This window comes from Scyliorhinus torazame, chromosome 11 (genome assembly GCF_047496885.1).
Source record: "Scyliorhinus torazame isolate Kashiwa2021f chromosome 11, sScyTor2.1, whole genome shotgun sequence".
In the NCBI taxonomy this organism is placed as follows: Eukaryota; Metazoa; Chordata; class Chondrichthyes; order Carcharhiniformes; family Scyliorhinidae; genus Scyliorhinus; species Scyliorhinus torazame.
Window position 1 is genome coordinate 231,413,620 of NC_092717.1, and position 18,098 is coordinate 231,431,717.

Genomic DNA, 18,098 nt, shown 5'->3' on the forward strand with positions numbered 1-18,098 from the left:
ACGCAATTGCACATTTTTTTGAAAAAGCTCTATAAATATAATCAGTTTTAATTGAAAAGGCTTCTGCAGGAACAGTATTAACGGTGCAATGTGTTCCCCATGGTTACTGTTGTATCACAGCGTGCTCTATTTAATTTTTCTCACGGCACCTCCATACATGCAGCGCACTGGGATTGAAGATCCATCCAACCGTAATATTTCCTTGAATAAATTCCCAGAGGATTTCAGCATATACCATTTTATCCCAAAGGGGTCCACAAAGAGATTTCGCAAAAAAAAGGTGAAATTCACATAAGCAAGTGGGGGCGGATGATGATTCAATAAAGGCAACCCCAAAATTACAGAGATTTAAAAATATGTACATCAAAATAAATATGGTTTTGTTTTGCCATCGGTGGTAAATGTTTGATTGGGTTCACCCTCATGGTGGTGAGATGGAAGCAGTCCAGTCTTATGAGGGGCTGTGCTGCGTTAGTGAAATATAAATCAGTTCAAATCTTGTTGTGGGCATTGGAGCAAGGGAGTTTGGCTTTTCAGACACAGGATAAAAGCAACAACCAGCCCATGATCTGCGGTATTCTTCGCACTGATCGCAGCAGAAGCGGATGGAAGAATGGGAAATGCCACAAAAAGATTCAGCTTGTTCCTGTGGATTATGTATTTGTTGCTCTTAATTGAATCGAAGACATCTAAGCAGACGAGATGTCCTGCAGGGTGCACTTGCTCTAAGGATAACGCTTTGTGTGAAAGTAGAAAATCCATCCCTCACATTTTTCCTCCCGGGGTAGTTTCCTTGTAAGTATCTGTGGCTTGTAATTTTCCTGTTGTTTGGCATGAATGGAAGTAGAAAGGCCAGGCTGTGTTTATTGTATAATGTTGCATGATTGCTGAAAGGATCTCGCCTCTGTTACTCCCCTCCCCCTTGTCACACAACATCTAAAAATAGACTACTGTGCATGCAGATTGTCGAATTGTTAATAGTGTTTACATGTAGCTGACAACCATAATGGATGTGTAGTCAACAATGTATGTGGTTCGATTAATTGAAAGGGCTCAGAATTCTGACATGTTAATTGGTGCATTTTGTTTCCAGGTCGTTTGTGAAGTCTGGTTTCAGTGAGATCCCACAAGGCAGCTTTTTACACATCCCCTCTCTGCAGCTCCTGTAAGCTCACAGCTCCTTTCCTGTGTTTATTCGTTAGATTAATGAAGTCTCTTTCTCATTTCATTCGGTGGCTTTGAAGCAGCTACGGTGTTGGTTGGAGGGCATGTGGGGGGGGGTTAATGTTGCACTCGGTGGAATAATTTAACACGGTTCCAGTACAGGAAGAGGTTAATGCTGAAATTTCCATTGGAAACGGTTAAACAATCAACAAGACTGTTTTAAATTATAATGTAATTAAAAAATAATGAACAATATAGTCTATACTAATAGGGTGGCAATAAGGTGGCCCGATGTTTAGCACTGCTGCCTCACAGTGCCAGGGACCCCGGTTCAATTCCTTGGGTGTCTGTGTGGAGTCTGCACGTTCTCCCCGTGTCTGCGAGGGTTTCCTCCGGGTTCCTCCCACAGTCCAAAGATGTGCAGATAAGGTGGATTGACCATGCTAAATTGCCCCATAGTGTCGAACATGTTAGGTGGGGTCACAGGGAGAGGGCGGGGTAGTGAGCTTCGGTAGGGTGCTCCTTCGGAGGGTTGGTGCAAACTTGATGGGCCGAATGGCCTCCTTCTGCACTGTGGGATTTCTACGCTTCTAAATACCTGTGTTGGGAAACTCAAAAGCAATTGGTGTAAATTGTTAATTGTGTAAGGAGCACTTATGAATTGTTTCTTTTTACATATTAATCTTCAAGTAGTGTATTAAACAATGTCAGCTCTGGCTCAGATCTTGGTGATGAGATCCACAAAATGCAATAGAAAAATGGCATCCTTCCCAATAATTCAGTATTATCTGGAGAGAAAGGGATATTTAAGTATTTGGGGTACTGCACTCAAACTCAAGAAAGGGATCATAATAAACCTTCTTTACTTCTCAATCTTACAACGAACTGCAGTGAGTATTCCTGCAGCAATATTTGTAACAAGCGTAGGATTACTTTTTTTCCCCAGAAGAATTAGCTCAATACTGCTGTGAAGGAGGGTTGGTTGCGTAAGGCATTGTAAAAATGGAATTTTCTTCAAAAGCAGTGTTTCAGGTCCAAGGCAGTATTGCAGAATAGACTTGTACGAAGCTTCACTTTGCTAGATAAATTGAACATTATTCCACATAACTAGGGCGGTGAAAAACCTCACAGTCCATCTTATACTCTAGCTGGACTGGCTCAGTGGGTAGCTTTCCCACTACTGAGCTGGAAGATCCCAGGTTGAAGTCCCACTCCAGGACTTGTTGGCAATGAAATAAACCCAACCCTGGTGCCAGCAAGCCAGTGTATATTGGTGCTTCTGATCCCTAGCCTGAATAAAAGTGGAAGGCTTGTGCTATCTGGCTGCAAATCCACCTGCCAAATCCTTAAAAGGAAAAATGATGATTGATATCATAGAATAGAATTTACAGTGCAGAAGGAGGCCATTCGGCCCATCGAGTCTGCACCGGCTCTTGGAAAGAGCACCCTACCCAAGGTCAACACCTCCACCCTATCCCCATAACCCAGTAGCCCCACCCAACACTAAGGGCAATTTTGGACACTAAGGACAATTTATCATGGCCAATCCACCTAACCTGCACATCTTTGGACTGTGGGAGGAAACCGGAGCACCCGGAGGAAACCCACACACACACGGGGAGGATGTGCAGACTCTGCACAGACAGTGACCCAAGCCGGAATCGAACCTGGGACCCTGGAGCTGTGAAGCAATTGTGCTATCCACAATGCTACCATGCTGCCCCATATGGAAGTGATCAGCCAATAATGTGACGACCTTAAGTAACAGAGGAAAGAACTTGCACTTCTATAATGTCAGCACATTCCAGCCAATAAAGTACTTGTGACTAATTGCAGTTGTGAAGTGGTAGACACATCAAGCTCCCCCAAACAGCAATGAAACACTGACCAGACACTGTTTTTAGTGACTGTTGGCTGAGGGATAAAGATTGGCCAGAATTGGGGTGGCACAGTGGTTAGCACTGCTGCCTCACAGTGCCAGGGATCGGGTTCAATTCCGACCTTGGGTGACTGTTTGTATGTTCTCCCCATCTCTGCGTGGGTTTCCTCTGGGTGCTCCCACAGTCCAAAGATATGCAGGTAAGATGGATTGGCCGTGCTAAATTGCCCCTAAGTGTAAAAAAGGTTGGGTGGTATTATGGGCACAGGGCCGGGTGGTGGGCAGGCCTAGATAGGATGCTCCTCGGAGGGTTGGTGCAGACTCGGTGGGTCGAATGGCCTCCTTCTGCACTGCTGGGATTCTATGAAAAACTCCCCTGGTCTTTAAACAAAATTATCCATCTGAGAGAGCAGTCACATCTCAGCTGGACTAAGGCTGTACTCCTTATTGGAGTATTGGCACTGTATTGGAGTGTCTGCTTACATTATGTGCGTATGTTTTGGGGACTGGGACTCGAACCTACAACTTTTTGATTCCGAGGTGCAGGTGCTACCCACTGAGATAAGACTGATTTACGTACCCGGATTTCTAATTTGCCTCAGTCGTGAGGAATTATAGCTTTGGTGGAGTTAAGAAGGTCAGGGGAAATCAAAAATGTTATCTGCCTGTCACCCGACCTTTATGTCTTCCGGTAATATGATGGGTGATAATGCCTGTGGAATAAGCTGCCGGCTGGTGTGGTGCATGTTGACACCATGTGTACCTTGTGAAGGGGCTGGATTGGTCCTTGACTGGGATTACACCATGTAGAAGGTAACTGAATTGATCAATAACCTCTAATTCACGCAATTCCTTGATCATCTTAAGAGGGAGGGGAATTTTCCAGAGTAATTCTTTTCTTCACAAGAACATAAGAAATTGGAATTAGAGTAGACCACCTGACTCTTCAAATCTTCTCCGCCGGTTAACAAGATAATGATTCCTAAAACCCTTATTTTCCTTTGAACCCCAAAATTGATCTCTATTTTAAATGTGCTCAATGACTAAGCAACCTGAGTTGTCTGGGGTAGAGAATTTGTAAAGATGCACAACCTTAAGTGAACCATTTGAGTGCTAAATGACCAGTTTCTTAATCTGAGACCGTGACCTCGTGGCCTAGACTCCCCAGCCAGAATCTACCATATCAACCCCCTTAAGAATTTTATGTTTCAATTAGATCAACTCTTATTCTTCCAAACTCCAGGAATATAGGCCTAATCTACTCAATCGCTCCTCATAAAACAATCCCCTCAGCCCAGGCACCAGCCTCACTAACCTTTGTTGCACTTCCACTAATGCAAGCATATCTCGTCTTCGGTAAGGAGACCAAAACTGCATTACACCAGGTGTAGCTTCAGCAAACACCTATATAATTGTCATAAGAGTTCTTTACTTTTATGCTCCAATCCCTTTTTAACAAAAGCTAACGTGCTGTTCGCTGTCCTTTCTGTTAACTTTCCGTGATTCGTATACACCCTCTGAATGCAAACTCCTCTCAATCTCTCACCAATCAAAAAATGTTTTTTAATGTTTCCTACCAAAGTACTAGTTTCTATTCCATCACGTTGTATACCACCTGCCATGTTCTTCCCCACTCTCTGTCTATATCCCAGTGCAGTATCGTTGTGTCCTCATTTCTTACTTGCCACCTAACTTTGCATCGTCAGCAAACTTGGATATGTTGCAGTCAGTCCCTTCATCTAAGTCATCAATATAGATTGTAAACAGCTGTGGTTCAAGCAGTGATCATTGTAGTTCCCCATCCCCACCCCCGGTTACAGCCTGCCAACCAAAAATGCTCCATTAATTCCTGCCCTCTGCATCCTGTTATTCATTCTTTGAGGTGTAGAGGAGCATGTTTATTATTATGTTTATTACCTGGAGGGATTGAGGGCGTTCGGAGGGTATGCAGGTATCTGCTAAGGCTGATCGACACCTGGAAATAAGAAAGGATACTGCAGACGAATGAGCTTTGGACGAGTTGCTGGCTCTGGATTTGCTGGCATTGTGTTTTCTCTCCGTCTCTGATGTGCACTTGATTTTGAAACAGGCTGCACTGCGTTTTATTTGGTTTCATCAGCTGCAGTGATCCTGGGTTAGCTTCTCCCTGGACTTGGGGGTCGATGTCAAAACTCCTAAGTGAAGTCTTTAGAGTGTCTTTGCCGAGCTTCCTTTGAGCACACTCCAGATTCAAGCTCTTCATAGAAGATTTATTTTGATGAGTGAGTGTCAGGCATTCTGGCTACAAGATCATCCCAACTCCGTTGTGCTTGCCTCAATGTGGTGTGGATGCTCGGCATGCCAGCTTAAAAAAAATTCATTTATGGGATGTGGGAGACGCCGGTTAGGCCAGCATTTATTACCCATCCCGGCTTGGGAGCACATCTAACTGTCTGGTATTTTCTCCCGCCATTTGATCTTCAGGAGTTTCTGAAGGCAGCTCACGTGAATGTGGTTAATCTTCTTGGCGTGATGTGCTACGCAGTTCAAGCCTCGCATGCATAGAACCGATATTGCTCTATGGACTTTCAGTTTGGTAGGCATTCTGTCTATTAAATAATCCTCAATCCATGCTAATACATTACCATCAATTCTATAGATCAAAATCTTTGATTCCTATGACTTATTTTTTTGGCTGAAACTCTTGACCTCTCTGCAAACCCTGCTACTATTTGCTTCACCATTGGCAGCCGTGCCTTCAGCTGCCGCGACCCGAAGTTCTGGAATTTCCTTCCTAAATCTCTCCCACTCTCTCCCATCCTTTAAAAATGTGACTGAAAACAATACTCTTCAACTATCTTTATTGTTGACCGATCCTAATATCTCTTTATGTGGCTTGGTGTCAAACTGTGCTTCATAACTTGCACATCTGTTTTTAGATATTGTGCAGTTGCTAGCTGAAAACAATTGTCGTGCAGTGTGTGTTGTAAATGCTGGCTTGCTCAGTGTCAGTAAAATACTCCAGGATGTGGGAAAAATAAGAATTTTTGCCAAATCAGCCGTACATGGACCCCAGGGAAGGCTACTCTTTCACCTGAATAAAGTTCTTTCTACTTGTCATACCTTATTTGGTTCACTGTCTCCTCCCCATCTCTATGATAAAGCATGTTGAAAGAGGCATTCTGAACATCACAATTATTCAATGAGATGCAAGCAAAATACTGCGGAACTGGAAATCTGAAACAAAAGTAGAATGTTCTGGAAAGACTCCGCATCCGTGGAGAGAGAAACACACAGACTCGAAACGTTAACTCTGTCTCTCTCTTCACAGATGCCCCCAGACTTTCTGAAATTTTCCAGCATTTCTTGTTTTTATTTAAGTTAGTTATTCAATGAATGTTGCTGAAAAAAAGAGACAGGCTTTCAAAGCTTTGCGTCTTGCACTCATCAGGACAGATGCAAGAATACCAAATTTCCAAGGGAGCACCGATTTCTACTGCATGAGAAAAGGAAGCAGTTAGAAAAGCAAAATACAGCAGATGCTGGAAATTAGATGTAAACACAGGAAATGCTGGAAATACTCAGCAACCTGATAAAGCAGTTGTTCACTGTTTTAAGTGTTGTGACAATCCAGGTTGGCCAAAATTATGTATATTGGATTGGAAGCATGTATAAAGCCCTCAAGGCAGCAAACCTGGATAATTGCTTCCAGCTGGAATGAGGTGGGCTGACCATTGAACACAAGATGTGGCGAGCCAAAGCGAACGACACAAAGGTTGGTGGAATTGCGGATAGCGATGAGGACTGTCGGAGGATACAACAGGATTTAGATTGCCTGGAGACTTGGGCGGAGAGATGGCAGATGGAGTTTAATCCGGACAAATGTGAGGTAATGCATTTTGGAAGGTCTAATGCAGGTAGGGAATATACAGTGAATGGTAGAACCCTCAAGAGTATTGAAAGTCAAAGAGATCTAGGAGTACAGGTCCACAGGTCACTGAAAGGGGCTACACAGGTGGAGAAGGTAGTCAAGAAGGCATACAGCATGCTTGCCTTCATTGGCTGGGGCATTGAGTATAAGAATTGGCAAGTCATGTTGCAGCTGTATAGAACCTTAGTTAGGCCACTCTTGGAGTATAGTGTTCAATTCTGGTCGCCACGCTACCAGAAGGATGTGGAGGCTTTAGAGAGGGTGCAGAAGAGATTTACCAGAATGTTGCCTGGTATGGAGGGCATTAGCTATGAGGAGCGGTTGAATAAACTCGGTTTGTTCTCACTGGAACGAAGGAGGTTGAGGGGAGACCTGATAGAGGTATACAAAATTATGAGGGGCATAGACAGAGTGGATAGTCAGAGGCTTTTCCCCAGGGTAGAGGGGTCAATTACTAGGGGGCATAGGTTTAAGGTGAGAGGGGCAAGGTTTAAGAGTAGATGTACGAGGCAAGTTTTTTACGCAGAGGGTAGTGGGTGCCTGGAACTCGCTACCGGAGGAGGTAGTGGAAGCAGGGACGATAGGGACATTTAAGGGGCATCTTGACAAATATATGAATAGGATGGGAATAGAAGGATACGGACCCAGAAAGTGTAGAAGATTGTAGTTTAGTCGGGCAGCATGGTCGGCACGGGCTTGGAGGGCCGAAGGGCCTGTTCCTGTGCTGTACATTTCTTTGTTCTTTGAGCCAGGTAAATCTCGCGAGAGAAAGCCATGCTGAGTCCTGAGTCGGGCCATTAGATCGCACCCATAATGTTCTCAGGTTAACTGGAGATAAGCAATAACTATTGCCGTGCAAACCTTTATCAACGACAAGGGCAAGTTTTTATAAAATTGAAGAATTCAAGGAAAATATCAAAATACGTAGGGGCACATTAGACCCAGGAAGAGAATTCTAACCCATTGCTTCTTTTTTGGTTGAAAGGGCCCCCCTCCCTCACCTACCCTGACAACGTTCTTTGCTATTATTCTCCATCCGTGCGAAGTACTGACATAGGCCCAGATTTTCACCATGACGGAGAGACTCTTTGTTGTGGCAAAAATAGTGGAAATGGTCACAATTCCCAAATCCCACATCCAAATACAACATCTCCTGGGTCGCGTGGTGGAACTGGAGTAGGACTGGGGTCTGCCTATGTGTGTTTTACGGAGGCAGCTGGCCAATTAAATTATCAGCTGTCTCCACTGAAGCGGCGTTTTGATAGACCAAGGGCTGGATTCTCCGTTCTGAAGACTATGTCCCCACGCCGACATGAAAACGCCAGGAAAACAGACGCTAAACAGCCGCCGATTCTCTGTTTCAGAGAGTCTAGCAGCCAGGCAGTGAGGAGCTCCCAGCTCTAGCTGCCGATACGGCCTGGAGAGTTGTCACGGCAGCGGCCTGCAGCGACCGCGCTCTGCTCCATGGCGGATGCCGCTCGCTGACCCAGCCCGCAAAATAGTCCCCCCTTTCAGCCGGCTCGTGTGCCCCAGACCGCCCCACCACAGTGCCCCCAATCCCGAATATGTCCACCCCTGCCCGCGAATAGGCCCTGCCCCAACTGTGGCGGCGCTGGACTGAGTCCGCAGCCGCCACGCTGAGTTCCCAACGGGTTGGACCACACATGTGCCACACCATCGGGTTCTCGGCCGGTCGGGGATGGAGCATCGCGGGACGGGCCTCAGCCAATGTACGTTGGCCGTGGATGCGCCGCTTTTTAGGGGGCAGAGCACCGCGAAAGCGGCGCCGCCCCCGATTTCGGCCTAATTGGGGATTCTCCGTCCGGTCGCCGAACGCGATTTTGGCATCGGGGGGTCAGAGAATCCTGCCGTAAGTGAAACCAGGGGCGGGATTCCCTGTTTTTGGGACTATGTCCCCATGCCATCGTAAAAACTGTGGCCTTTCACGCCAGGAAAACTGGCATCAAAAGGCCACATATTCATAGCCCTGCAGGGGCCCGTCACGAAACTAGCAGCATTAGCTGCAGATACGGGCCCTCGCATCCAGGTCGGCGGCTGCGCATGCGCACGGCAGCGGGTTCCTGCGGCTGCGCCGTGCTCCATGGCAGACTCAGTCGGTGGAGCTGGACCTCCTAAATAGTGCCCCCGATCGGCCGCATGCCCGACCCAAACTGCCCGCCCAAAAATAGCCAGGTCCCATATAAGGCCCCCCCTGCCCTCCGATCGGCCCGTCCCTGACCATGGCGGCCGCGGACTGCGTCCGCAGCTGACACATGAGTATCCCGAATGGCAGGACCACATTAGAAATACACCGTTGGAATTTTGGCCGTTCGGGGGCGGAGAATGGCGGGCGGGCCTCTGGCAATGGCCGAAGGTAGGGGATACGCGGCAAGTACGCCGTGTTTTGGGGGCCGGAGTATCGGGGAACTGCTGCCGGTCCCGATTCCATGCACGGAAAGTGATTCTCCGCCCTGGCACCGGACGCGATTTTGGTGTTGGGATGCGGAGAATCCGCCCCTGGTGTGTGCTGATTAGACCACGTAAAGGGAGGTCTGAATTCGGTGGATTCATTTCATAAAATTTCATAGATTATCATAGAATTTACAGTGCAGAAGGAGGCCATTCGGCTCGTCGAGTTTGCACCGGCTCTTGGAAAGAGCACCCTACCCAAGGTCAACACCTCCACCCTATCCCCATAACCCAGTAACCCTACCCAACACTAAGGGCAATTTTGCACACTAAGGGCAATTTAGCATGGCCAATCCACCTAACCTGCACATCTTTGGACTGTGGGAGGAAACCGGAGCACCCGGAGGAAACCCACGCACACACTGGGAGGATGTGCAGATTCCGCACAGACCGTGACCCAAGCCGGAATCGAACCTGAGACCCTGGAGCTGTGAAGCAATTGTGCTATCCACAATGCTACCGTGCCGCCCTATAGAGAAGGCAGATATCCCTGTGGCTATGGTCCTGGGAGAACTATGGGACAGGTATGGCACATTTTGGTAGCTCATGGTGATTGTTAAAAATAAACATGATTGTGAATAAAAACTGCATAAACTCATTAGAACTGTCAAAACCGTCACGTAACTGTCAAAACTCACTGGAACTGTCAAATCTGTGAATGGATTTCTCGCTCCTTCTGTCAAGGCGACGCAGTGGTTAGCACTGCAGCCTTACAGTGCCATGGACCCGGGTTTGATCCCAGCACTGGCTCACTGTCCGTGTGGAGTTTACACATTCTCCCCGTGTCTGCATGGATCTCACCCCCACAACCTAAAGATGTTCAGGGTAGGTGGATTAGCCACGCTAAATTGCTCCTTAATTGGAAATTTTAAAAAAAACTCCTGGGGTATAAATTTTAAAAACCACCTGGTGTTTAAAAAGAAGCACAGCTTGATAATTAATTCTATGATTCGTGTCGCAATGTCTGATTTTACAAGCAAACATCACAGTGTCATACTATTTTGAGAGCAGTTTGATTTTTCTGCTCCTAAAGGTTATAGAACAAAAAACACTGGCTGGGAATCTCCAACCAGTGCCAATCAGGGCTGGGTTGGAGAATCCATGGAGGGACGTGAGAATCATGCCCCGCCGCCTATCCTGCAGCGCCGAATCTCGGGAGCCCATGGGATCCCTGCCGTGCCGGTCGGGGGCCGTTGAAAGCTGCCCCCCCCCCGGCGATTTCTCCGGGCCCCGACGGGCCGATTGGCCGGCGAGTTTGGCCGAGTCCCACCGGCGTGGGTTACTCAGGTCGCACACGGCGGGACCTGGAAGGTGTGTCTGCGGGGGCCGACCTGGAGGGGGGGCAGGGGGATCCGACCTCGGGGGGGGGGGGGGGGGCCCACGGTGGCCTGGCCCGCGATGGGGGCCTACCGATCGGCGGGCGGGCTGGTTCCGTGGGGGCCTATATTCCTCCGTGCCGGGCCCCTGTAGCGGAGACGGGAACCCGCGCGCATGCGCAGAATCACGTCGGCCGTTCCGCGCATGCGCAGAATCACGTCGGCCGTTCCGCGCATGCTGGAACTTGCGCCGGTCATTCCACGCCGGCTGGAGCTGCGGGGCCCACTCCGGCGCCGACCTAGCCCCCCAGAGAGGGGAGCATTCCTCAATATCGGGGACCATTGACGCCGGAGTGGTTGGTGCTGCTTTTCATGCCAGCGTCAGAACTTGGCCGTGGGATTGGAGAATCCCGGCCACTGTTTTCATAAGAGATTGGTTCAAGGAATCTCTCTATATTTAATGTTTTTCTTATCAATGAAAGTATTTTGTTGAAAAGAGTGACTTCATCAATGGACACACAACTGTATTTTGTACCACCATGACTCTGTACTACCATGACTCCTGAAGTTTGCCCATGATGGATATTGGATGAGTTGGCATGGAGGGGATATGGGCACAGAATGGTGGGTGTGAGACATGGGTTGGCGGTAGATTGGCATAAGGTCTATACAGGGGCTATGGGGATGTGGGGAACATGCGGGGTAAGAGGGACCATGGGGAATGAGTGGGCAGCATGTGTTGGCATTGGTTGGCATGGATTGGACATGCCCAGTGTGTTGGTGAGAGGTGTGAGGGATGAGGGCTGTTTTCAATCATTCTTTTTTTTATTGAGCTCAACAAAATGCTGGAGCACAAAGGTAGGCCTTACACCCAGCCCGCCTCCTCACCCAGTAGCCTCCACACTCATTCCAGAGGCAGCAGACCATACTTCCAATCCAACCCGCAGCTCCCTGCAGAGGAAAACTGGAACTGCGGGCCATGATTTTTAAAGGTTGGGTTCGCAGAGCCGTGAATTCTCCCATCTCAGCGCACCTGACCCAGGAGCGTAAATCTGGACCACAGAGTCCAACTTCCAACATACCTTTGTAGGCCTAAGCTGTGCCTCAGTTTCTTGCCCTTTCCATTATTGCTAAGCACTGCCAAATGTCACTTTGTCTATGACTCTTGCTTTACAATGACGTGTTGCATTCTGAGTAAAACAATATTTTTTAATTGTCACGAAATCCTGGGCTAGTGCACAGTCAATAACAAAGAACAATAAGCACAGGAACAGGTCCTTTGGCCCTCCAAGCCTGTACCGGTCATGATACCACCTTTGCCAAAACCCTCAGCCCCTCTTGACCTGAAGTTGCAGCACAGGTGAAATAAGATTTTATTTAAAATATGCGAGGTCCAATAAACAGCAGTCACCAGGTTTGTAACTTTAAAACATAAGTAATCTTTTATTATGTACAATATCATAATCAAATGGACAGAAAATGTAACTGACTATCTAATTCCCCTTTCCCAACCCCTCTTCCTAACTACCCCTACTGCCTTCTCTGTGGACTCAGCACCATTCCAGCTTCACAGTACAGGGTGTGCAGGATAGACATTGCTTTCAGAATAATAAAGTAGTTCTTTCACATCAGCAACCAGGAGAGAGAGAGATAGAGAGAGAGGCCCTTTCACTTCTGAGATCTAAATGCTTCAGGCTAGTTCCCTCAGAAAGCATCATGCAGGAACCAATCACTGACTGTTGTCAGGCATGATGTGGAGATCATAGCTCATAGAATTTACCGTACAGAAGGAGGTCATTCGGCCCATTGAGTCTGCACCGGCCATTGGCAAGAGCATCCAAGCCTACACCTCCACCCTATCCCCACACCTCCACCCTATCCCCGTAACCCCACCTAACCATTTTTGGACACGAAGGGCAATTTAGCATGGTCAATCCACCTAGCCTGCACATCTTTGGATTGTGGGAGGAAACCGGAGCACCCGGAGGAAACCCACGCAGACACGGGGAGAAGGTGTAGACTCCACACAGACAGTGACCCAAGCCATGAATCGCACCTGGGACCCTGGAGCTGTGAAGCATCTGTGCTAACCACTATGGTACCGTGCTGCCCCGTGATCTGTAGCCAAGAAGATCTCCAAGATGATCGCGCATATAGACACTGACGTTCAGTTTCTACAAAGATGCAAGAAAGCAGACAAGATCCCGGAAGGGCTACAGATCACAAACCCACTCAAGTCATTCAAAGTATCATCTTGCATCTTTGAGTTTGTCTACATATATGTTTCTGGGACATACCTCTTCATTCACCTGAGGAAGGAGCTGCGCTCTGAAAGCTAGTGACATTGAAATAAACCTGTTTGACTTTAGCCTGGTGTTGTAACACTTCTTACTGTGTTGTCAGTCAGAACACTGTCCCTGGCCAACCCACTGGCTTCCAGTTCACAAATGGATCCAACTCCCTCCAAACATGGTTCCTAAGATCCACTCTATGCCGAGGAGTCTGGCGTCTCTCAAAAACCAAAACCTGGGAACACAGTGTCCTGGCAAACAGGCTGCTCAACTTTGAGTCTTCTGCTGAAAGGCAATTTCCGATTATGGGTCTGCAGACCAAAATAATAAAATAACGTAAAGGAAATGGGAACAAAGAAAATAAACAGGAAGGATGCTTACTTAATAAACATTTTAAATTTACTGTTTATTAATTTATCCTTTGGTTCTTGCAGTCTGATTTACTTTCAACTAATATTCTAGGCTCTGAAAATTAGATGATGTATTTTATAGGCCACAACCATTGAGTATTCGATTAGGAGCATCTCATACCTTTCAATGCCATTCATAATTAGATATGAATCGATGTGCTTTCAATTGGCACAGCATTAGCTTTTTGGGGAGTTTAATCCACTTCTTTATTTTTCAGTAGAAAGCCATTTTTAAATCTTTAATCTTTGAGGTTTTCTAATTTAGTTCCAGATCCATAGTTCTGTAAGTGCTCTCTCAGGACTGAACCAAAGTGTCTGCCTAGACTTAGATGTTCAAGTCTCTGGACTGGAACCTAAGCCACCTCTCTCTGGGTGGTGAGGGTGCTCCACTAATTCAAGGTGGACACCACTGCGCTACCTTACACAACGGCAATAACAACAATGGCTTTTAATCACATCGCACGTTTAACAGAATGAAGCATCCCAAGGTCCTTCACAGAGGCCAACAGCCTTGTCAAAGAATTAAGTTTTAAGGAGTGTGTTGAAGGGGGAAAGCGAGGGAGAGAGGTGAGAGGTTTAGGGAGGGAATTCTAGAGCTGAGGGCCTAGGCCACCAGTGGTGGAGCAATAAAATTGTGGAATGCACGGGAGGCCAGAATGAGATGAATGCAGATGTCTGGGAGGGTTGTGGGGTTGGAGGAGATGACAGAGATGGGGAGACACTAGGCTGTGGAGATTTGAAAACAAGGAAGAGAATTTTAAAATTGAGACATTGTTTGCCTGGGATGCAGTGTAGGCCAGTGAGCGAGCACAGGGATAATGCACAGGGATAATGGGCGAACAGCAATTAACCCGACCGTTTGCCGACAGCCTTGTCAATTTTTGTCCCCTTCAGATATTCATCCATTCTTCTTTTCAAAGTTAGTTTTGAATTTGCTTCCATCCTTTCGGGCTGTGCAATCCAGGACAAAACTTGGGTGAAAAAAAAATATTCTTCCTGCTGCCTCTGGCTATTTTGCCAACTGTTTTAAATCTGTGTCCTCTGATTACAGGTCCTTCTTCCACTGAAAATAATTTCTCATTCTTCACTCGATCAAAACTGTTCATGATTTTTAACACGTTCAGCAAATTTCTTATCTTCTCCGCTGCAAAGGGGACCCCCCCCCCCCTCCGATTCTCTAGTCTCTTCACGTAATTGAAGCGTGTCTTCTCTGGTACCACTGGAAAATCTCCAATCTCCTCTGGCCTCTCTCTGAGGCCTTGACAGCCTGCTGGCAATTTGGTGCCAGGAATTGAACACAACACTCCAGCTGAGGAACAAAAGTGTTGTTTAGTAAAGGTTTTAGCATAACCACCTTGTTCATCTATTAATAAAGTGAAAGATCCAGGGCAGCACGGTGGTTAGCTCTGCTGCCTCACGGCGCTGAGCACCTGGGTTCCATCTGGCCCCGGGTCACTGTGTGGAGTTTGCACATTCTCCCGTGTCTGCGTGGGTCTCATTCCCACAACTCAAAAGACATGCAGGGTAGGTGGATTGGCCACGTTAAATTGCCCCTTAATTGGAAAAAAAATAATTGGGTACTCTAAATTTATTTTAATAAATGAAAGATCTGACATGGCTTATTTAGTAGTTTAAGTAAACAGAGAAGTTAAATGGCATACAATTGAGGGCAAGTGGGACTGGGGTTGGGGTAATTACCCTGCACATAATTACAGAAAGTTTCATCATTTGAAAGTTCGTATCAGGTTGCCATCATTTCAGAAGCAAATTTGTGCAGTAGGTGGGTGAAGCCTGTCCTCGCCCCATTAAGGACCTTTTCCCACCTGGCCTCAATTTCTAGGCTGACGGATAGGTGACAGTTCTGGGGGGGGATGTCTGGAAGAAAACAAAGCTTGATCTCGGGCAGGAAGGGGGTTGTGGGGCGCTGCCATCAGAGGCCGCTCCTGACTGGGCTGCCTTCCTCTTAAGGCCTGACGACCTCCCGACCTCCTTCCTCTCCAAATCAACCCCTTGATTGCCCCCTTAGTGACCCCGCAGAGGTTTCCTACCCTCCCCGCACTGGGACCTCTGCCACTTACATGTCCTTCGTGTCCCAGGGCTTAGTTCCAGGCAGCTCCGTGCAGTACCTCTGCCAGCCACTGCACCATTGTACCCAGAGTCACTGGAAGAGCTGTGGGCCAAAATGATTGGCCGGCAGCTCTTCAAGGCTGGACTTCCTTCTGAGTGAGGGTGGAAGTTCTGCCTTATGCCAATCAATGCTCATAAGAGCATTAATGGCATCGGGCATGCTGGATTCTTTGGGTGGCCCAAGTGTTTCTGTATTCCCATTGTCACATCTAAAAAAATGGACACAATAGAGTAGCCTCTTGGAAGACGTGCAGGTTTGAAACAGAGCTTGAACATTGTAATGCTGATTCTCTGATCTGTTATTTCCTTCAAATGCTGTTCCTTGGTAGCAACATTGAGTCACTAAGTTGACCCTAATGATATTGAGTTGCATTAATGCCTGCAGTTTGGGATTCAATGCTGCTTATCACTTGACCTGTCTGCTGAGATAGGTGAGTCGCTCAGTTCTTGACAAAACCATCTGCCAGAAGAAGAGAGGGAAAACTGGCTGCCTATTAACTTGGCATTATTTGCGCGCTCAATTGGCAGCTCAATCAGAAAGATGCTCAGAAAGGTCCCACTGAAGCAGGAAATGGCAAACATCAAATTGATGGAGTCGGACTTTTAAACTAATGTAACCTTTAAAAGTAACTGATTTGGAAGTATCCAGATCTTTAGGTGGTTCTTTCTGTTGTTTATTGCACTGAGAAAAGATCAGCATGTGGACTCTCAGCAGACAGCCATTATCGAACAACTTTCCTTTCACCTTCCCAACAGAGAGGGCAGTAGAGAGGACAATATAACAAAATTGTCGGCCATTACAATAGTTTACACTCCCTCCGCATTTCAAAAAACAACTGATACATTCAAATGTAAAGTGGCACACATACATATTTTCCCAACATATAATATGACTCAACCAATATCAACAACACCGAAAATTTAACAGGCTGGCTGCATATTTGTTTTTCCTGTAATACATATATATGATCAAAACTACCAGAGTAATTTACACGTGAAAAAAAACTCCCTTAATATGTTTCACAAAAATATCATTTTTGACAAGAAGTAATTAGATACTTTCCATTAACCTCTCTGGCTTCTTTCTCTGTCTGTCTGGGTTTGTCTTTCCTTTCCAATAACATGACTCTAATTTCTCAATATTTCTGACTGTGTCAATCCTGATCTTTGGCTTTGATTACCAGCTCCACTCAATGGTCGGGACTGTGCCATTAATTGGCTTGGCTTAATCAAAGACTCTGGGCTGGATTCTGTGTTTTGGAGACTAAGTCCCCACGCCGGCGTGAAAACGATGGTGTTTTGCACCAGGAAAACTGGTGGGCTCCGCCCCTGGCCATGCCCCCTCGGGGGAGGTATATAAATCTGCTGCCTGCAGGCGGCTCTCAGTACAGAGCAGTCGCAGGCAGGCACAGTTCTAGCTGATTAAAACCACTGTTCACTTCAACTCTCCGTCTCGTGTGAATTGATGGTCGCATCAATTTAATCAGCTACAACATCACGATGGAAGCAGCCGTCAAACCTGATCGACTGGAACGCGACCCACAGGCTGCTGAAGCATAGGGGATTTTTTCACACTGGCTCCGCTGTTTTGAGGCCTACCTCGCCGCCTCCTCCTTGCCCTCCGTCACCGAGGAACAGAAACTGAGCCTCCTCCACGCCCGGGTGAGCCACAGAACCTCCGTGCAGATCGAGGAAGCGACCACGTACGCAGATGCGGTCGTGATCCTGAAAAGGCAATACGTGAGGCCGGTGAACGAAATGTTCGCGCGGCATCTCCTCACCACTCGCTGTCAACACCCCGGGGAATCGCTGGAGGAATACCTACGCGACCTGAAAGTACTCGAGCGAAACTGCAACTACAAGGACGTCACGGCCTCCCAGCACATGGAACTCGCCATCTGGGACGCCTATGTGGCTGGAGTCAGGTCCAACTACATCAGACTGTGCCTGCTCGAAAAGGACGCCCTCGACCTAGAAGAGACGGTAAAACTATCCACCTCCTTAGAAGTAGCTTTTCAGAGCCTCAACGCTTTCCCCTCTGACCACGCGACCCCCTCGTGGACACCCGACCAGAGGGTGCCCCAGGCCTGTGCCGCGCGGCTGCCCGCCCAACCCGGGGGGGCTGCCCTGCTATTTCTACGGCCAGCACCAGCACCCCAGGCAGCGCTGCCCGGCTCGGAACGCGACCTGTAGCGACTGCGGCAAGAAAGGACACTTTGCCAAAGTTTGCCTGGCCAGATCCAAAACCTCTAAATCACAGGCCTGACTTTCAGACTCACAGGCCCGCAGACCCCACAGCGTGGCTGCGTGCCTGCTGGTACCGCCCCCTTCGGACGTATCATCCACCTCATGCTGTCCGTGGGGGCAGCCATCTATGACTCTACCCAACATGTGCGACTCACGGGGGCTGCCATCTTGGCCGCCATCTCCCACACGGCCTGCCATGTGTGACTCATGGGGGCCGCCATCTTCATCGCCGCCCGACACGTGCGACCGACGGGGGCCGGCATCCTGGGACCACCCCACCACCTC

At 47.7% G+C, this 18,098-nt stretch overlaps 1 protein-coding gene across 3 annotated transcripts in view; it reads left to right on the plus strand.

Moving 5' to 3' along the window:
- The first annotated feature begins 480 nt into the window (after positions 1-480).
- The window catches only part of LOC140385848 (leucine-rich glioma-inactivated protein 1-like), a 105,053-nt gene continuing 87,435 nt past the window's right edge, over positions 481-18,098 (plus strand). The window contains exons 1-2 of one of the 3 annotated variants that reach the window (XM_072468438.1): positions 481-795; positions 1,094-1,165. In XM_072468438.1, coding sequence (XP_072324539.1) covers positions 614-795; positions 1,094-1,165 — 254 coding nt within the window. In that variant the 5' untranslated portion in view covers positions 481-613. The remainder of the gene's footprint in view (positions 796-1,093; positions 1,166-18,098) is intronic. The other 2 variants (XM_072468436.1, XM_072468437.1) reach the window with 2 other exon arrangements.